General features: G+C 39.9%; 1 protein-coding gene across 8 annotated transcripts in view; it reads left to right on the top strand.

The window, feature by feature from the left end:
- The window catches only part of CDKAL1 (CDK5 regulatory subunit associated protein 1 like 1), a 715,645-nt gene that overhangs the window by 420,699 nt on the left and 272,940 nt on the right, over window positions 1-22,006 (top strand). For all 8 annotated transcript variants that reach the window (XM_045497247.1, XM_045497246.1, XM_045497240.1 and 5 more), the window contains one exon: window positions 18,805-18,950. In XM_045497247.1, coding sequence (XP_045353203.1) covers window positions 18,805-18,950 — 146 coding nt within the window. The remainder of the gene's footprint in view (window positions 1-18,804; window positions 18,951-22,006) is intronic.

Raw genomic sequence — 22,006 nt, 5'->3', positions numbered from 1 at the left:
TTTCTAATTCTGAGACTTCTAAGATCTTTTCAGCGTCATTTTACTTGATGTAAGCTAAAACTTAGAAGAACAAAAATGGCATTTAAAAAGTGCCATTTCATTATCTGGTGTGGACTGATCATCTCAACACCTGGTTCGAAGTTTGCGTCATATGTGTGGAAGCCTTTGTCCATGAGGCCTGGAACACAAAGACTTCCTGCTTCTGTAACAAATGTGGGGACTCAGTTACCTTGACTTGCACCCTCCACCCAAAACCTGAGGGAAAGAAACATTCTTTTGGACCGCATGGCCCTCCGCACTCATAAGTGCTTTTCATATTGCAGATAACACAGTGTGAAAGTGAAGTTGACGGAAAGCCGTATCCCGAACATCTCTCTGTTGCTCAAGAGATGATCACTCTGCAGATGGACTCCACTTGTCCCCGCACCTGTGGCCCTGGAGAAGCATCAGGGACCGTTTTGGTGGCCGGCACCATGGGGCTTCAGACACATTCCCTTTAGCACTCACTGCCAACCACACCGGGCTTGGGGCGCACTCTGTGCCCTTAGTGAGCCTCTGTCTCTTGAGGCACCGGCCCCTCTTTGGTTTACTGTCAGGTGTACCATGGAAGCCCCGAAGTGTCTTAAATATTTCTCTTCTTCTCAAAGTCCTTGCTAGTTTAGCAAAGCAGTTGTCAAAAGAAAACACGATAAACATAAACCTAGTTCTGTTCCCCTTTCTCTTACCACCGGCCTAGCCCACCTTCACTTCTGTTCGTTTCCTCAGTTTCAGGTGCATTTCCTCCTTCCAGCATGTGTTGCCCGTGAATGAATACGGGGACCTCCGTGTGGTGTATCTTATGGGCCTCTGTTCTCTTGGCTCAAGCAGGCATTCCTGATTTTAGAACTCAGAGGCAGTCCTGAGTGTTGCTGATCGGCAGGTGTCGGGGCCATTCTTGGACATGGTCCCAGAGGCAGTCCTGATTTGAAACTTTTACATTTCTCCAGGTTTTGATGCTTTCACTTATCAACAGGGGCATAATAGCAGTCACCCTGTACAAAGACTGTTAGACAATGTACCAACAGTGCTTTGTGGGATACTATATAAATGTAATATTTTGTTTAAGCCTGGGATACAGGAACCTCGCTGGAGCAATGGAGTCTTAATGAACGTAGAATGCTTAGGACAGTACCCAACACAGGAAGTGCTCAGCAGTTATGAGGTGGTATTATTATCTTCTAGGTATTGTTATCTTCTAGGAATTTTGGTGGTATTATTATCTTCTAGGTATTGTTATCTTCTAGGAATTTTGGCATTTTACCTTTAAAACAATGCATCAGATCTGAAAGTACAGAACTTATTTTTCATTTTCCTGAATGAAGGTGGCTTTTGGATCAGGTGTTCCCACCTTGTAAGTATTTTCTCTTCAGAAACCTTGTAATTGACGGAGCGAATTGAATTCTGGAGCCCTCCTGGAGAAGGAGAAAGCTGTCTGTGGAGGGAGCGGAGTGGGACTTGTGAGGGCAGTGTGAGGCTCTCCAGGGGCCATGGCAGGAGGACTGGTCCCCAGGTGATGAGTCACTGTAAGCAGAGACCGAGGTATGCCAGTATTCACTGGGCCTCCTCTGTGTTGCTGCCATCTTGTCCTTTGCCCAACAGCATGTCTGGGAGAGGCATTCGTGTTGCCATGTGTATGGGGAGTTTGTTTTTCTCCATTGTCATGTCAATACACCACATTTTTTCCCCCGCCGTTCTCCTGTTGAATATCAGGATGATTTCTGGATTTCAGCTATTATGGGTAAAGCTAACACGAATGTTATCATTTGTGCCTTTTGGTGGGCATGTATGCTCATTTCTCTTGGGTTTACACTTGAGGAGTGGAATTGCTGGCTAACATGTGTTTGGCTTTTTAAAAATTGCCAGCCATGTATGAGTCTTGCCACTTTTCTCTTACATAGATTTTGAATGGGACATAATAAAGACCCTTCAACAAATGACCCAGTATTTAATCCTCCCCTACGTGCGGAATTGTTTGGGATTGGTTGTGAGTTACTGGCTTTTTCCAGTGTGTGGTTGATGCAATGCCTATTCAAGAGAATGAAAAAAATTGGAATACAGAGTTTTTATTTATATTAAATATATTTATACGATGGCAGATTCAATAAGCCACACTGTTAGAATGCATTTTGGTGTAATTTGGTTAAGTCTGTAAAAAAAAAATTATTAGGAAACCTATCATAAATTTTAACTTGTAAGAGTTGTATTTAAGAAGGCACTCACTGTTCTGAAAACCTGAAGGCATTGGTTCTAACCCTTATTCTAGCCCTGATGACTGGTGTGACCTTCCACAAATCCTACAACATCTGTTAAATCTTTATCTTTGCCTGGAAATGGTAGTGTAGGAGAGCAAGCAGTTTGATCTCTTAGTTTTCTCATTCTATGACTTTTTAATAAGTCCCTTAAAGTTATTTATTACTTTTTACATGTCTAATTAATAGATTAATAATCTAATAAATTAATCTGTACTAACTCAAGGAAGAGAAAGTAGTTACAAACTCAAAGACATGGAAGGGAGTAAAATTTTAGACTAGGGAGACAGTATAGGGTTTACTAAACCCAAAGTATATGTTCTCGAAATACTAAAAGCTTTACTGGCAGCTGCTTTGGTTTTGTAATGTATCACAGATGTGGCTACTCAGCTACTACGTAATCAGAATCCTAAAGGACATTCCACATATAATGTTGCAAAGGTTCAACTTTGGACTGGGTTTTGTAAAGTCAGCTTGAAACAGATTCAGCCAGTCTGTGGCTCTTCAGATCCTACGCTGATTCAGAGTCTCACATGTGGCTGGTGTTTTTCTTAACAGTTATTAGTAGGTGGCACAGTGTAGGAAAAAGGACAATCAGCTGTTTCTGTTATGATTAAAGGTTGAGTTTTCCCTTCACAGTCCTGCCATTTCAAAATTTGATTCCTTTATTATATCCAGATGGGACTGAAGGAGGCCTCGTATTGTACTTTTTCATTCTGTAGAATATATAATTATATCTAGTAATACAAAATACTTTGTGAAAATAGAAGCAGGAAATAAATGTTACATTAGGCACACAGATGACTGTCAAGTTGAGCTGCATTTGAAACCACCCGGTTTTCATATTCTCTTTGGGCTACAAGTTAACTGTTTCATTACTGACTGATGCAATATGGTGCATTTCTTTTGGAGTGGACTGTGGGAATTTATCGTGTTGCACATTTTAAAGTTCAGTTAAAAGAAATGAATTTAATCATTTTATTATTGGTTGTTGATTTAGAGACATGAATAGTAAAATGTGCAAAATAGTGAATGTGGATTTTTTTTTTCCTGGAATGTGGAGTTTTCATTTGTTTAAAAAAAATCTTACTTTGGACAGCAAAAGTGAGGTATGATTGAACACTACCATAGCACTTGAGCAGTGTCCTCTGCCCTTCAACGGATTTGACCTGTCATGTGAACGCCTTGTATCTTGATTATCTTAAGAAACAGCTTTAGGCACCTAGAATTTAGAAATAGTTATAGTTAGTCCTTTATATTTGAAACGATGACAAATATTTTTTGGTTAACTGTTCATTAAAATCTCTCCTGTATGAAAAGTAAGATATCCTTGGAGGGATGAATGGATAAAGAAAATGTAGTGTATGTAGATACAGTAGAATATTATTCAGCTATAAGAAGAAAATCCTGGGGCGCCTGGGTGGCGCAGTCGGTTAAGCGTCCGACTTCAGCCAGGTCACGATCTCGCGGTCCGTGAGTTCGAGCCCCGCGTCGGGCTCTGGGCTGATGGCTCAGAGCCTGGAGCCTGTTTCCGATTCTGTGTCTCCCTCTCTCTCTCTGCCCCTCCCCCGTTCATGCTCTGTCTCTCTCTGTCCCAAAAGTAAATAAACACTGAAAAAAAAAAAATTTGAAAAAAAAAAAAGAAGAAAATCCTGACACTAGCAATACTCTGGGTAGATGTTGAGGACATTACACTAAGTGAAATAAGTCCAACAGAGAAAGACAAATACTGTATGATCTCACATACACGTGATATTAAAAAATAAAACAACAACAACAAAAAAACGAGCTCATGGATAGAACAGATCGGTGATTGCCAGAGGGGAGTGGGAATGAGGGTTGAAGGAGTTGGTGAAAGGGTGAAGGTGGCCAAAAATATAACCTTTCAGGGGCGCCTGGATGGCTCAGTCGGTTAAGCCTCAGACTCTTGATCTCGGCTCAGGCTCAGGTCATGATCTCATGGTTCATAAGTTCAAGCCCTGAGTCACGCTCTGTGCTGACACCGTGGAACCTGCTTGGAATTCTCTCTTCTCTCTGCCCCTCCCCTACTCGTTCTCAGTCTCACTCTCTGTCCCCCTCTCTCTTTCAATATAAATAAATAAACTTAAAAAAAAGCACAAACTTTCAGTTATGACTAAACAAGACATGAAAATGTAATGTACAGCATGGAATGTATTTATGAGAACTGCATTGTATGAGAAAGTTGCTGAGAGAGTAGATCTTGAAAGTTCTCACCATAAGAAAAAAAACTTGGTAATTACGTCTGCTGAGGCATGTTAAATAGATTTATTGTGGCGATTATTTCACAATATACATAAATATCAAATCATGATGTTGTACACCTGAAACTAATATAATGTTATATGTCAATTATGTCTCAATTTTTAAAAATGAGCTCAGTATTTCCTTGCCAAAGAATTACAACCTTTTCCTGCTTGGTTACGGAGTTTCAAAATCGGTGAGTTTCCCACCTTCGTCCACTATATCCGAGTAGTTGCTGTGTGTTTCTTACATTAGTCAACCCTTAGAAGTCTCGGACGCTTTGCCGTATCTACCCCCTACACGTAACTGCACTGTTGAGGTCACACTTTTTTCTTACAAAAAAAGTCACACAGTGTTAAGTGTGCATCTTCCAATGGCCGGACAGTATTTCTGGATAAAAACCAACTAGTAGGCAAGGGTCACTTAAAAACGAATCTATTTCCAGATCTTCATTTTTCATTTGTACCCTTTCCTGAAACTGACTTGTCTGTAGTGAAGGTTTCACGCTGGGTCTCCTGTCACACTTCCCTCTCACCTTTATCCAACACCCTCAGGCCACCAAACAAAGGACTTCTGAAACTGCCTTTTTCAAAGCAACGCATAAAGAGTTCCCATGCCTGCTTCCCTCACCATCCATTTCATCAAAGATTGCCATCATAATAAATTTTTACATTTATGCTAAATAAATATTTATACTGTTTTGATGAATTGTGTACTAGGAGTAATTTAACGACAACTCGATTTAAAAATGTTCTTTAAAAATGCTTAGAGCCTTGTGGTCACAATGTTTTTATTTTAACATATACACAAATTTTGATACAGAGAAGGATGGTTAGAATCTATCAATAGAAGACTTTAAAGCTTAAAGATTATTAGATAAAATGCTGTGGCAGAATTAGAAATGAAATGCAAAGTGGAGGGGAAAAAAAAGGATGCCAATTTTCCCATTTTTTATATCTCATTGAATACGTTTCAGAGTGTGATGTAACAGTTGTATTTCACAGTCCCATATTTGAAATATGCCAGAGAGTACATCTTCTGCAACTATTTAAACTCCTCGGGAAAGATTTCAGTGTCAATAAAAAATGTATCAGGTGGCTCGTGGTTTTCAGAGAATCATTTTGGGGTAATAAATACCAAGCAAAAGTTTCAATACCACTCACTTGTCTACAAAACAAAATCCCACACCCTGGTCTGGCACTCTAGCCCTCCAGGACTCAAGCTCCTTCCCAGTCTCCTTTTCCAGTGGTGACTTTCCTCTCTCCCTCTAACATGTATCAGTTTTCAAGTAACACACTTCCACTTTGAGCAGACCTACTGCTTTGCCTAGAATGTGCTCTAGACTCTTCACCATTGTTCAGATGTCACCCGCAGTCTGAAGTGCAGCCCCCCCCCCACCTCCAAGCTACCCTGTTTCCTAAAAACCCATCCATACTTTATCAGCCCCTCCCCTGCCCGTCTTTCCCAGTGTACACAGAGGGTTAATAATTTATGTTGAGTCCTTAGAACCCTGTACCTTTACTAGCAATTACCACAGACTCCATTCTCATTAGCCCCATGCCCCTACCGCATTCACCCACCACATCATATATAAAAAATAGTTGGCATCTTTTATTTACCTTTTATTAGCAGCTAATTTTACCAGGGGGCAATGTATTTAAGTGCAACAAACTCTATTTTGGTATACACAGTTCTTATTTTGGCTTTTTCAGTGACCTGGTATACGCCTCTAAGCAAACATCAACTTTAGATACTTTATACCTAAATTTCTGCATTTTAAGCTTGAATGTTATACTCTTAGGTTTTAAAGTATGCAGTTTAAAAAAAATAAAAAATAAAGTATGCAGTTTGACAATAATTTTTAGTAAATTTGTGTAGTTGCCCAACCACCACAATCCAATTACCACAGTCATTTTTAAAATTGAGATATAATTGACATGTAACATACTAGTTTCATGCATTCAACATAATGATTCGATATTTGTATATATTGTGAAATAACCCCAATAAATCTAGTTAACAATCCTCACCACACATGCTTAAATTTTTTTTTTCCTTGTGATGAGAACTTTTAAGATCTGGCTTATTTCACTTAGCATAATGCCTTCAAGGTCCATTCAGACTGTTGGAAGTGGCAGGATTTCTTTTTTTTTTATTTAATGGCTGGATATGTTACTGTGTGTGTGTGTGTGTGTGTGTGTGTGTGTGTGTGTGTGTATGCAACAGTATATACCACATTCCTTTATCCATTCATCTATATAAAGTTCGTTTTCAAACTTCATTTAGGGGAGCCTGGGTGGCTCAGTTGGTTAAGCGGTTAAGCATCTGACTTCAGCTCCGGTCATGATCTCACCGTTTGGTTCGTGAGTTCGAGCCCCGCGTCGGGCTCTGTGCCGACAGCGCGGAACCTGGAGCCTGCTTCGGATTCTGTCTCCCTCTCTCTCTGCCCCTCCCCTGTTTGTGCTCTGTCTCTCTCTTTCAATAAATAAACGTTAAAAAAATAATTAAAAAAATTAATAAATTTCATTTATATAGCCAGCAATTGTGGAAAGTCACTCAAGAGTCTATTAAGGAAAAAATAAAATTAAACACCCGGATGGGAGAATCCCATTTGTTTTTAGCTTTTAATGAGTAGTTTTAATGTGTAATCCTTAAACCTCTAAAGTATTGAATTTTCCTTCCTTCATTTCACTCAGAAGACATTCCAGAGTGTTAATTTTTCTCATGGGATGCTTGGGATACATTTCTTCATCTGGAATGTGTACTCCTCTTCTTGTTACCTTTCAGAGTAATTCCCGGTTCTTCCTAGATGTCCTCTGAACTGTGCCCTTTGGGTAGTTCTATGGAGAGATTAGACTCCTGTGAGCATGGGAACAGAGAAATGATTTAACATTAGGTAGACCTTTCCCCTCTATCCTGGGTCACTCCAGCGTATTCTGCATTTTGTTAGTCTTACCTTTGACATAGTTCTTTCTTTTCCTTTCTGTCTTCTATATTCTCGATCTCTAGCTAATTTTGAAATATTAAGGAAAAGGCAGAGTACTTGATTTGGAAATCATTTTTCTCACCTAAGACAGAAGAAAATTCTTAGCATGTAATCTGGTGCCTTAGTATCTCCTGAACCATTGTTTCCTAGATCCACGTTACTCCAGTTCTGAAGGTGGGTAAACGTAATGGGTTGATAATACACATTCAAGACCTGTTTGATCATTGGAAAGATGAAGTACAAAGCCTGATTGTCATTTTTTTAAAGTAATTTCGTCCAATAAAAATGGCAAAATTTAAGATCTGAAAACACTTCTGAATCAAATTCTATTCTCATGAGGCAGAAACTTACAATAAAGGTGCAGCCTATTTTTTGCATATTTGTAGAGGCACAGGCTTTGACAGAGATTTTGATAAAAATCTTCATTTTCGTCTCTAATTTGAAGAAATCTTATTTCAATCTCACTGAATTTTAACTTCCATTTGATTAAAAAATAACAAAACTTTGGGATGTCTGAGTGGCTCAGTTGGTTAAGCCTCCCATCTTCGGCTCAGGCCCTGATCTCACGGTTCGTGAGTTCGAGCCCCACGTCGGGCTCTCTGCTGTCAGCACAGAGTGGCTTTGGATCCTCTGTCTCCCTCTCTCTCTCTGCGCCACCACCCCACCCCCACTCAAAAGTAAATAAACATTGAAAAAATTAAAAACAAAACAAACCAGTAAAAAATTAGCTCAAGTCTTAAAAGGTGAATTTGCTTCATGAAAGAGAAGCTTTTCCTGATCTTTATGTTCTAGACAGTCTGTCTGGTGCTGTAACGTTGGAGCCACGATGCTTAGAAAAGCAGCAGGTTAGAATATCAGAATATTCTGACAGGGTGTTCTTCGACAAGCCAGCCTACCCCGCCGTCACTGCAAATGCTTTCAGTTCAGCTCCAATTAAAGAACTGATGTGCGAAGCCAATTTTACCAAGTGAAAACAATTAAAGTGGAACCAGGAGGAACCAGGAGGAGCCCTGCCTTGTTGCCCTATAAAAATTATATACCCATTTATCAGTTTGAATTTAGATTTCATACTGCTCAGTAGCAAAAGACTGCAAAGATCCCATTTATTATCATCTAATTTCAAGTAATGTGATAGGAGCTATTTAATTTATGCATTTTGACACATTTGAAAAAATCCATACATTTCTAATAAATCTGATATAAGGAAAAATAGGCAACTTAAAATTTAAATCCACTTTGATATATATATATATATATATAGAGAGAGAGAGAGAGAGAGATTTAAGTCTTGTTTTAGAGAGATCCCTCTTGAAGGCTTCTGTCCAGCCCTACCCCCAGAAATTATTGTTGACACCTTCACGTGAGTTTGTTTGTGCTGTTCCTCAAGAGTAATTTTAGGTTTAGGGAGAAGCACACATTGGTCTGCAGGAACGATGCTTTGTGAGGCACTTTTGATGGAGCAGTGTGTAGGGGAGGGGAAAAATCTTTTTCTCTACCCATCCTCGTCTCTCTGGGAGGGGTTCTCTCTCTGGGAGTGGCTGAAGACAGATTAGTGAGAGTAAAACAGAAGTCGATCAACAAGTGCATCATCATGTGTGCTTGCGGAAGCATCTGACAATCACCGACCCTGTGTTTGGAACTTGAGTCTGTATACCATCCTGTGCTGAAACAAAAGGGATTTGGGGCTTTTGTGTGAGGGAGACCAGTTAAAAGAAGGTGGCCAGGAAAAGTAAACAAGGGTTCCTTAGGAAGGTTTGCAATGCAGATCTAAGTCTTACTTTTTGTCTCCCACGAGAATCGTTAAATGTTCTCCTCTTCCGTCCGGAGTGTCCATATTTGTATCTTTTTCTTTTTTCCAAATTTCCGTCTTTAAAAATGAAAATTTCCTTTATAAATAGAAATTGCCTTTACAAAAGGAAAACAAAGGCCCTGTGTTTTAGCGCTTTTCCTGGGTCTGCTGCTTCTCCATTGCCTTTAACTCGAAATGTCTCCTATACCAAAGAGGTGTAATTCTGGTGGCATATTCTGGTTCCAGGGGCAGGGTGCCAGTGTTTCCAACCCTGTTCTGCCAGTGTCCCTTGGGCAAGGTCGTTAACTTCTCTCAGTCTTAGATGCAGTAAAACTAATTCCTAATTTGTTCAGAAGTTTACATTTGAGGCATGTGACTTAGCACAGCCTCTAGTACATGAGGATGCTAACTGCTATATTTTTCACATCACCATCACTATTATTATTATTATTATTACTATCATTATTATTATTATTATTATTGTTACTATTAACTACTGCTGCTGCACCACTCATGGCATTGTGACTTGCAGAGGGCTGAGAACGTTTTTTGGTGCCCCTGATAATCATTCTAAATAAATGACTGCCGATGGTGCATGCTTTTAAGATCAAAGGTCTTGAAGATCTTTGAAGAGCTCCCTCGAGTTAACAGTCCCTTTGGGAGTGGGGAAAGGACTGCCCGTCTGTCCCTCTCCTCATCTTTTACTTTCACTCCCATTTTTATGTTCTTCTGGAACAAAGAAATTTCTTTCTTGTCTTATTTATTTTGTTCACTCTCTCATTGTAGCTCCCTGGACAACATTGTTCTAAGGGTAGTAACTTCTTGCTGAATGATGCTAAGGTGTTTTGCTGATTGTTCTCTCTGATTCTCCTTTGTTTGTTGTTCCCATATTCAGATTTCTCTCCTGTTATGCTAATGTGGCAGCTTTATGAGCCCCTGGAGTGTTAAGTGCCTGGGTGATTTGGACCCTGCCTAGAAGAAAGGTTTTCTTTCATTTTGGAAAAAATTGAGCTCACAGGAATGATGTTTTGTTAAGGAATATTATTAGCTTAATATTTTGGTCTTTGAAAATCATTTCACTTCTTCTAAACCCCCTGGGTAATATCGGATATAATTTTATAATTTGATTGTTTTAAGATGATAATAAGAGTAATGTTTCTCTTTTTTAACAGTGATTGTTGTAACTATTAGATTTTCCCATTCTATTTTTCTGTTTTCCAAAAATCTCAAAAATGAATACATATTACTTTGATAATACAGGAAAATATTTTTTAGTGTTTATTTTTTAAAAGAAGTGGGTTTTTAAAATTATGTATGCTAATTACTTTATGCATCTTTTTTCCAAAGGTGTGTAACGAGTACAGCTTCATAAGATCTATAAACCAAATCTCTCAAGTGAACAATTCCCTCTTTATCATGATTTCAAGAAAGAATGTTACAGTTGGTATACTTGATAAAAGGGTAAATAGGTATGGAAACCTTAAGTGGTCCCCAAGTGCATTTCTTATTTTTCTCAAATGTACTTTAAAAGATATAATCGATATTATTAGGCAAAAAAAAAAGCGCAATTTATATAATAGGTTGGTAGATTATTGTACAAAATATACAGCTTTGTGTCTCAAGACAGTGGGATAGGTTATGTGTTACCACTTGCGGTTTGCCTGGAAAATTTTTATCCTTGAAGATTGAACTCCATTTGGAATGAAATCTTCTGTTGCCCATGTAACGAGTTAATTTCTTCCTCCCCTCTGCTCTCTTTGTAACTGATTTATAGTTCCATCCCAGTATTTATTGAAAATTGCTTAAGGAAAAGGACTTTGCAGGGGTGCCTGGGTGGCTCAGTCTGTAAAGCGTTGAACTGTTGATTTCAGCTCAGGTCATGATCTCATGGTTTGTGGGATTGAGCCCTGCCGTCCAGTTCAGCACTAACAGCGTGGAACCTGCTTAGGATTCTCTCTGTCCCTCTTCTGCCTGTGTGCGCCTTCTCTCCCTCCCTCCCTCTCTCTCTCTCTCTCTCTCTCCCTCTCTCCCTCTCTCCCTCTCTCCCTCCCTTCCTCAAAATAAATAAATAAACTTTATTTTTTATTTTAAAAAAGTTTTTTTTTAACGTTTATTTATTTCTGAGAGAGAGACAGAGAGAGACAGAGCATGAGCAGGGGAGGGGCAGAGAGAGAGGGAGACACAGAATCCGAAGCAGGCTCCAGGCTCCCAGCTGTCAGCACAGAGCCTGACCCGGGGCTCGAACCCACGAACTGTGAGATCATGACCTGAGCCGATGTCAGACACTTAACCGACTGAGCCACCCAGGCACCCCTGAACATATGATTTTAAATGTCTCCAAATGTTCTTTCCTTCATCCATAAAATGACAGTGTGGCAGCGGGATGCATGAGGTTATGCTGTATGACAAATGATCTCAAAAAATGACACTGTCTTATAATGACAAAAACGTACTTCCTTGCTCATGCTAAATGCCTGTCAGGGACTGACTGAAGCTCTGTTTGAGCTGTCTCTACGTCCGAACTTCGATCGTAGAAGGGGAAAATTAGAGATGGAGAAACCCTTCTGTCCAGAAGTCATACCTGTCATTTCTGCCCACATCTCATTGGCCGTTCAAGTCACGTGGCTACTCCTGAATTTAGGCAGAGATGGTAACATCCCCATAGGGAGGGAAGCCACTTCAGGAGATGAGGGGTCAGAGGAGATGCATGTAGGGCCCCCACCCCCACCCCTGCCTCGTGCTCATCTGCAGAAGACGCAGTTTTGTGTGTGCACGTTTGTAAGATGCCCAGGAGTTTGCTGTCCTTCTCTGCATCCCCAGTCCCAGAAAGTTAGTTTCATGTTGACTAAATACTTGCCGTGAGCAAGTCCATACCAAGCAATTGTGACTGGAGCGATTAAAGCACAAGAACATTCTTCTTAGTATGCCACCTAACACTTGAAACAGAAGTTACCTGAAGTTAGCCTTTGAATGATTAGACCATAAAGAAATGAGAAATAGATCTTCAACCTCTGCCTCTCAGTCGCATTCCTCAATTATTGTGTCAGGTTTGAGAGAAGCCGATAGGACAGCCTTTGCTGAGTGCTCGGTGTAATCAGACTGCACTTTCCCCATTAAACTGATCAAGTATTGATTTGTTCTTTTAGTGTTTAGGAGACTCAGTGTTGTTTTGTTTTAATAGAAAACAAGGCAACTATATGTATATTGTTCGTTTGTTTTTTTAGGCCATTACCTGTTCATGTTATATGGTGTTTAAAACACAACAGATTTTACTGTGAGTTTTCCTCTTTGCCGTTTTGTCTTAAATTTTGCACAGTAAAATTGACTTAGTCATGTATGTTCAAGTTTTCATGAATTTTCACATACATACAGATTCATGAAACCATCACTACCACAGGATATAAAAACCCCCTTGATGTCTTGGTGACGGCAGAGGGGAATAATAATTATGAAATAGAACAATGGCAACCTCAGTTGAAGACAAATGTGTGTTGATTACAACTCTTAGCATTCTGACATTAGTATTCATATACATTTTTATCTTTGTAATGCAAAGTCTGATTATTGAGGATGACCCTTGTAATGGTAAAGGAGCATTGAAGTCCTTTTAACATTTCTGTGAAGGCTAATTAGAACAGAGGGCTCAACTTATATTAATGCAAATACTGAAAATGTTAACTCTTTGCAGTTTGGAAGTGAATTTCCTGTTATAACTAAGTTATAGATCAAAAGTGAATTAGAATCTGTTGGCAATATCTAATCCTCCTCACTTGGGACATGCGGATTGGAAATGTCCTCTTCTTATGCTCCCTCAGTTGTCTTACTGCTGCTATTAAATGATAATTTATTTTTAGATTGCTGAGAGTAAATGTAGGTGCTGGTAATTCACTTAGTGGCTGTTACGGTGTCATTAATGAAGTAATGGATGACATATGACTCCGGTCTTATTTTATCTTGACTTACATGACTTTGGGAGTATTGAAGGTGACTCCGGAAATAGGATCTCCTAGAACACAGGCATTGCTGTTTTGACCTTTACCTAGAAGTCTTTGTAGGGCTTCCTCTAAAATAATTCATGTTGACTAATTAATTGGCTCATCGAATCATTCGTTCATTCAACTATAACTTAAGTATTTAAGGGCCAGGCATTAGCGAGGATATGGGGAGATGCAGGGAATAAATAAGATACATCCTTGGGGTGTGAGCATGTGTGGCAGAATTACAGGACAGGGAAATAACTGCTGATAGGAGCCTGTACGGTGTGCTCTGGCGTTGACAGTGGAGCACCCAGCTCCTTGGAAGAGATACTTAGAATAGCAAAGTGTTGCTACAGCAGGGTGAGCGTAGAAGATGTTACGCCAAGTGAAAGAAGCCAGACAAAGGGGACAGATACTGTAATGATTTCACTTATATGAGGTGCCTAGCAGAATAGTCCGGTTCGTAGACAGAAACTGAATGGCGACTACCAAGGGCAGGGGGAGGGAGGCATGGGGAGTGATGTTTATGGGTACAGAGTTTTCAGTTTGGGATGATAAAGTTCTAGAGATGGGTAGTGGTGATGGCTGAATAGAACATCCTGAGAGCATGTTAATGTCATGGAATCGTACATTCAAAAGTAGTCAAAATGGGAAATTTTGTTACATATATTTTGCCACAATGAAACAACAACAAAAAAATAGGAACCAAAAAATGATCAGTTATACTCCCCACCCCCAGTTCTTCTCTTTTCAAGAGAAGTTTTTTTAAAGAATTTTTTAACATTCCCTCTCCATCTTTTGCATCTGTTGTAGTTTTTCCTAAAAAGATTTTATATGTAACAGCTAATCTCTGTCAGATTTATGCCATTAGATTGTGTTGCAGAAGTCCATAAGTATGGATGAAACTTGCTTTACTACCTTTCAAGCTAATAAATATTCAGAACATTTGAGGTACTTTTGTACGAAATGGCATATTTAATAAATTCTACATCCCTATATTTTATTTAATTGAAAAAAAAAAGCCTACGTACTTCAACATGAATGACCCTTGAGAACGTTATAAGTGAGAGAAGCCATTTCCAAAAGACTGATGGTTCTATTTATATGAATTGTCCAGAGTAGGCAATTTGTAAAGCCAGAGAGTAGACTGCTGGTTGTTTCGGACTGGGGGGAGGGGGTTGTGGAAAGGGGAAAATGGGAAGATTTGGGATTCATTTTAGGGGGAATGAATCAATTCTAAAATTAGATTTTAGATGGCTGCACCATCCTGTGAATATACTAAAAAACATTTAATTGCACATCTTTTTTTATAGGTCAATTGTATGGCACGTGAATGATATCTCATATAAGCTTTGTTTGCGATGCTTAAAGGAACGGTTTAATTTACCTTTTTTTGAAATATCTTTTTGCTTTTTGCTTCCTCATATGTCTTAGGTTAGTTGAAAACAATGTAGCACTGTCAAGATTAGCTTTTTAAATATGCATATACTTTCTAACAAAGCTACAATCTGAGCAGACTTCATGACTGGTAACCATCAAAATGAATGCACAGACATCTGAATACAAGTATTAGTACATTTTGCGCACTCACGCGCTGAGTGACTTTATGAAACTGGTAGTGTACATATTTAAAACCAGACAGAATATGATGATTCATTTGATGAGTGCAGAGCAACAGAAATGACACATTTCTTTTAAAGATGTACCCGTTATAGGATTGCTTTTAAAAATGGTCTGTTTTCGTCAACTCATTACGTTTTCTTTGCTTTTTAATTTCATAAAAAAACTAACAAACATTGAGACGATTACCAGCTCGTGAAAGGAGAGCTCCAAAGAAAAGCACTGGGTGGAAATACTGTTTCATTGATTTGGTTAACCATTCTGTAATCCCCGCTTCTAAAGTAGTCACCGTCTAGATGTTAAGCAGCCTTGATACATTAGCCCTTAAAGTGTAAGTGACCTTATATTAAAAGAGATAGTGTTTCCATACTAGTTGCTACCACAGCTCCTCATACACACACCCCTCGTGTGCCCACATACCAGCTCGCATACTTGCCCACCTACTCGGACTCACAGCCAGCTCAGAACTCAGGGTTTGCTCATGGCTGCCATTTTTTTGTTAGCCACATTTTGAACTAAGTGCCCCCCCGCCAACTTATTCCTTTGGTTAACCTGGGCCCCACATTTATAATTAATTTATAAATTAATTGCATTTATAAACTACTTGCCTAAGAAAGCACATTGTGATTCCAACCTAAAGCTGCAACTGATTTGTAGGTATATAACCCAATGGGGAGGGGGTGCTACCTATGAAATGTCTCATTTTTACTTTATATTTACTTACATATTAACATAGAATTTTCACTTCCAGAAATTAAGGCTGGCCAATCATATGTTTGTTTACCTACTTGAGTCCAACCATTACTATTTGAACATTTGTCTTCCCATCCAACAGCACACACACTTTAAATCTCTTTGTATGGGGGCGCCTGGGTGGCTTAGTCGGGTAAGTGTCCAACTTCGGCTCAGGTCACGATCTCACGGTTGATGAGTTCGAGCCCCGCGTCGGGCTCTGTGGTGACAGCTCACAGCCTGGAGCCTGCTTCGGATTCTGTGTCTCCCTCTCTCTCTGCCTCTCCCCGACGTGTGCTCTGCCTCTCTCTCTCCCTCAAATGAATAAACATTGAAAAAAATTTAAATCTCTTTCTATGTATGTTCATGTGGTTTTAACCCATATCTATATTTGTATGTTTGGTTGTATACCTAGCAGTAGCCGTTGTGGGGATCCAACGAGAAGGGCAAGATAGTTATTTCCTCCTCTCAGAGAGCCTCCCTCTTGGAGATCGATGACCGTGGTGCGAGGTGGGACCAAGAAAGCACTTGGGTAACAGCAGGAGCAGTTGCTGAGGCGTCAGAGAGGAGGAAGTAATCTCTGGCGCCAGAGAACCTGTAACAATAAGCTGAATCTCAGAAATAAGGGAAGAATTTTGAAAGGTGAAGAAACTGAAAGGTCTTCACCAACATGCAGAGTTCTTGAGAGAAGGAATAGACCTAAAACCAGAACAGAAAATATCTACTCTGTCTCTTCGGGGTACATGAATCTGTGAAGTCCTAATTCTTTTCGTGGGAGAAATACAGACTTTAATTAAGGGGTAAGTTTATTTTTATTTTGTGTTCTGGCGCCTGCCATTCTAAAACATTGCCGGGCCTGTAGCATGAAGCTGAGGGTAATTACTAGTGGGAAATCTTATTTTGGGAGCCCACGGGAAAAACCCACCGCGTTCATCCTCCTTGTTTGCTATTAACGTTTCAATTTGTAAGTTGTCATACTGCGACAGGCCAGCAGTTCACCCAGAGCAGGGTCCTGCTTGTAGCAGGCCACCCTGAGGGTTTCCAAGAGAAACTGCACTCCCCTTTCTGGCCCAAGGTCTTGCTCGCTGGGAACCGCTTTCTAATTTATCGTATGCACATCAGCACAAGTTAAACCTCCTTCACTTACTAGTTACAGGAACCAGCTCATTGAAAAGCTGTTCCCAGGTTCCCATTAATCTGTATGAAAATGTGTTACCATGAACTTTAGAAACTATTCAAGGAAGAAAGAAGAGTATTAGATAAATTGGTCTGCTGAGGGCTTACATGTAAACACATACTGAATTATTTTATTTTCCCAGTATCCCTAGAAGGTGGGTCGGCCACTCTCTCTGTCTTACAGATAAGAAAACCGAGGCACAGAGAAGGAGAGTGAAATTTCATTCCCTGCATTATGTTCCTTGTTAAAGTGTCACTTTTTATCACAGTAGGTATGTTGAAGGTTGGCCAACGCAGGGTCCTGCCCCTTTAGTAAACACACACTTTTGTTACACTGTGGATCTTGATGTTCAGCCGCAAAAGACCTGGCCAGCAGAGAAGCATAGCAGAAGGCCAGCATGTATGCGGCAGGGTGTGTGATGATTAGCGTCGCCTGACGCGGCCTCCTGTGCCGCTCGTGCTGAAGAGCCTACTGGCTGAATACCCAGCCAAGAAACATGACAGTTTTGTGAACAGATAATATGTTAGGCATTCGTTTTTCTGTTGAATAAGAAAGTCTTCAACTCCAGCTCTAATGTATATGTCTCTATGGACACGTATCTACCTGTCTTTCCAGATAGATAGAAGACAAGGTGTGTATACCTATTAATTTCTAGTAGAGAAAGTATGGATAAAACATTCCAAGGAGTCCTGTTATTTGGCTATTTGAATTTCTTGGTCCAAAATGATTTTTTTAAACGACTAGGCTGCTATTAAGGAGGTGACCGATCCGAGTCGATTGCTCTTTTCGTGCACGTTCCTAAAAGCCCTGATGTTCACAGTTGGTGGAAAGAAAGTGGAGACACACAGGGCATGGTTAATACATATGCATGACTGACCCCTAAAGAGCTAGGAGGTGACTCTACAGAATTAGCTGGCTCTCAGACTCCATAGATCCTCAAAATACTGTTGTAAGGACGAAATGAAATAACACATAGGAAAATGCAGTATTTCGAAAGCTAAAAATCACTCGTTGCCTGCAGGTTATCAAGGAGCAGCTCCTTTCTCAACATTTTTACTTCTTGGTGTCTTTGTACACGCCCTCTCCCCCTGCGCCCTCTTCTCTTTTCCTCTTCTTCTCTTCTCCCTCTTCCGCCAGGCTCCAGTTGATGAGCCAGTGGCAGGGGGCAGTTGGAGGACTGAATCCGTCTCGTGTTCTTACTGCTTTCATAAATGGTCACATTCACGCAACTTTCTTTGTATCACTCTTTTCCCTGCCTACCTTTGTATCCTCTGAGGAATTTTAAGACACTCTCTGGGCTTCCTAATTTGCTTCGCTCCATTTTGCTCTACCTTTGCAAAATTGGATCATCTTCCTGTTCCTCCCTTCTTACACACTCTACATCTAGCTATCAGCCGACCAACTGGTTAGCTTCATTGTGTGATGCTGTGTCTTTTGCATAGTAGATACTCAGAAAATACGTGTTCATTAACTAGCTGAAAAAGAAACAGGTGAGTTACATATTCCTTCTTCTCTTTCGGTATTAAAAAAAAAAAAAAAAAAGTGTTGACTGGCCTTAAATTTGGAGATTCTATCCAAGCCCACAGGATTGTAGAGCCTCAACTGTTTAACTCTTGGTGTTTTTCCTGCTAATGTAGGAATAAAACTTCTTTGAGGCAAGGGAGTGTTTATTTTGAAAGACTCAAAAATTTTTCCTCTTTAGGCATCCATGAGTTTACCTTTGTTTTGTCACCTAACAGAGACGATAAACATGAGGAAGGCACGCTTGCGTGGAATCCTCTGAAAGTAACATTAAATTTCCAAATGTCATCAGAGAGTATTGCCAGTCGACACTCGCTTGAAGAGCCTGGGTGATTGGTCTGTTTTCAGCTGTGTTGATTTGATTGCCCTTGTGAGTGTTGATCTGAAGGGAACCATTACCTGATTCCTTAAAATGATTAATGTTTTCTCCTTCCATTTTTTTTTTTTTAAAGGAAATGGCAAAAATCCTTAATCATCCCAGAGTCTATGCTTTTCTGCACATACCGGTCCAGTCTGCCTCTGACTCTGTACTCACGGAAATGAGAAGAGAATACTGCGTGGCCGACTTCAAAAGAGTGGTGGATTTTCTGAAAGAGAAGTAAGTCTGTTAGTACTTAAGAAAATAACCATTTCTTTTTTTCTTTCGAAAGCATGTGGCAAAAATGCACTTATTGTAGCCACAATTAAAGGTACCAGAGGGAAGGCGAGAGTTTTGAAGCTTTCCGAGCCTTTAAGTTTCCTTAGGGACCCTTGATGTGGTTTCTTCTTATATCCACCTCCCATCTGTTCACAAAATACCATTAATTTGTGTGAGATTGCCACAGTCTGTCCAAGGTAACACGCATTGCAATCATTTTTCTACCTGACCTCGTAGATGAAAACTGCGTTGGCTTTGCTTAAATCTCCTTTAATGTGGCTTTTTGAGGTTGTGAGCTGGGCCCGATGTGGAGATCGGCCAAATCATGTCACCGCGGAGTAGATAATTTTCTCCCAAGTAGCATTTTTTGAAGAGTATCTGGAACGTTCTTGCTTTTACCCGCTTATCCCTGAAGATCACTTGGAGAATTGTGATGTATAAGGTGGTTTTGGGATTCTGTGTTTTTAAAGTTGAAATTGCTGTTGACCAAAATTAAGGCATATTTACACAATCTTAGACATGAATGATCATTTTGTTTCCACAGAAAACACTTGCAGCCCATAATTATATTCTTCAAAACCCTACTTCTCATCATCACCAAACGTTGACTGCCTTCTGTGATTATACAAGGCAGGAAATAGCAGGGCTGGCCAAGGTCATACGAAACCTTCTCAAGTCTGGGGCACTGCTCTCCCCCGTGGCGATATGTCATTTATCCGGGCGTATCTGTGGCATGCGTCTTCCTACTTTCCATAATTTTTTTCCATAATTTTTTCCTCTGTTGTTTCTCTTAATTAAGATACAACTTTTTGTTTCCATCTTCTTGTTTATAATTATATACCTTTGTACCATGTCGAAGTGCTACGTGGGTATGATTGCTTTATACAAACTGTGAGCAGTTATTTTTTCCACCTTCAATTAGTGACTTATCCTGACTACATAGAAATCTTTTTAAATCTTTTTTCTTGTTCTATTTACTTTCTCCTTCCTCCCTCATCTTTCCTTTATGTCTTTCTAATTTTTTTTCCCACCTCTAGGCATTTCTTGATTATCCTAACCACTAGAAATAAAGACACTTGTGTGCATGCAAACAAACACAGCTAATTGTTCGAATATTCAAATCAGCGAATAGAAGGCATATTTATTCTAGGATTTCGTAATTGTAATCGTTAAATACATACAGCCTTCAAAGTAGAAAGCAGAATAATGACAGATCTGTACCATCCATAGTATTTTCTGCTCTTGAACAGAATGGAGTTCAAGGCTGAAGTGTGAGAACTTTTATGTTAGGTGTCTGTCAAGTTCCCCTGTATCTCCCCTTTGCGTTCATTCTAGCTTATTGTAGGTAAACTTGCCTCCTGTGAGAGAGTCCTTTTGGGCACGTTGGCACTGGTGAATGGAATGTTTTCAAAATTGCAGATAAATTGTTGCACCTGTGAAATTTCTTGCCTCTTGCTTATTACTAGGGCAGTGGCAAATAATGTGTACGATTCATACCTGTTGCACAAGATTTTGCCAAGTGGAGACATGCATCCTGTTGTGCAGAATAGACTAGAACACTTTCCAAATAGTTTGTTGCATTAATGTGATTCAGTGAGGTTAAGGAATCAACACCTCTCTTTCTCCTCCACTTGGGTGAGTGCTGACTCAGTTGTTTGGGGAATTACTGTGGCTACCTAACTGGGCAACAATTTCACAATAAGTGCTAGCCTTTTATGTTGTTCCAAAGGTGGCCCTCTTAAATCTGTTGCATCTTGAACAGTTTCAACAGCATCCATGAGGTATAGAGAGGTGAAAAGATGATCACATCAAAGTGTTAGAGAATAGGCTCTTGCCTTTATTCATGGGTTAAACTCATTGTCCTTTTTTTGGATTCTGAATTACCCTGAGGCATCTTTGTAGTTTTTCTAGAACTACCCTGCTGTCGGAAAGATCCCAGAACGAAGTACTCTGCCTGAGGATCTCTAGTGTTTCCATTGCTGGAAATATCAGAGATCCCTGGAGAGGATATTGGAGATGCCTGGAGAAGACGCCCCCATCCCACACCCATCCATCCACAATGTCAATTTCAAGTAGTGTGAATCACTGAAATGGTAGAGTATGGGTCTAGATAGCATCTCTGAAACGTTGTTTTTTATTAAAACTCTGTGTTGTATATGTACAGTGAGGGCAGAAGCAACCTCGGTGTACAATTTCATACTTAGATTTTAACTTACGAGATGTATTGGAAAAATGTAGAAGGCAGACAGTATGGTGCCCTGATGCAGAGAGCAGATGACTGAGAAAAGTTACAGGTACTCTTTAGAAAAAAAGAAGAAATCAAATCCTCACGACTAATCACGTGATCCTTGCATGGTTTTACACAGTTCATCAGAACCATAAAATTGTGTATTTTGTCCATTCTGCCCTGTTGCTTGTGAAGAAGCATACAGCACTCTCTCCTGCAAGGACAGTGGGGTCCACCTGTGCTCCTTAGTGAAAACGTGTTTCCTGTCCTTTCGGGAAGGTCCACCCACCCAGGGAGTACTTTTCAACTGTAACAAATATTTAGAAATAAATGAAGTAAGGGGATTCTTCTGTGATGTTTTGCTTATTTTTCCCTATAAAAACTGGATGGCTTTATGCCAAGTAGAGGAGTGCTTGTTGGAAACACCAAAGTCTCAGGGATTTCTGTAGCACTGCTGGTCTGGATAACTGATCCAGCACAAATTGCTTTGTCCAGTGTTTAATCAGAATTCAATAAAATATTGTCTTTTTTAGAAGGAGGACCTCACACTGTCATTTTGCCATTTTGTGCATTCCTAAAATGACTTGTTTGGTGCTTTCCTCTTGCAGCTGCTTTTTAAGCTCCTGTATTAATGTCTTCTTTCCTCTGAAGCTTTTGAAGCCCTTTTTTTTCCTAGTGAGCCTTTAATAGATGAGAATCTTGATTTTTTTTCCTCCATGAATATGAATCTTCTCATAAATTCATGTTACGAATAAGGAACAGAGCACATCCTAATCTGTCTCGTCAAAAA

Source organism: Leopardus geoffroyi, chromosome B2 (assembly GCF_018350155.1).
Source record: "Leopardus geoffroyi isolate Oge1 chromosome B2, O.geoffroyi_Oge1_pat1.0, whole genome shotgun sequence".
Classification (NCBI taxonomy): Eukaryota; Metazoa; Chordata; class Mammalia; order Carnivora; family Felidae; genus Leopardus; species Leopardus geoffroyi.
This window is presented reverse-complemented; position numbering and strand designations above follow the sequence as displayed.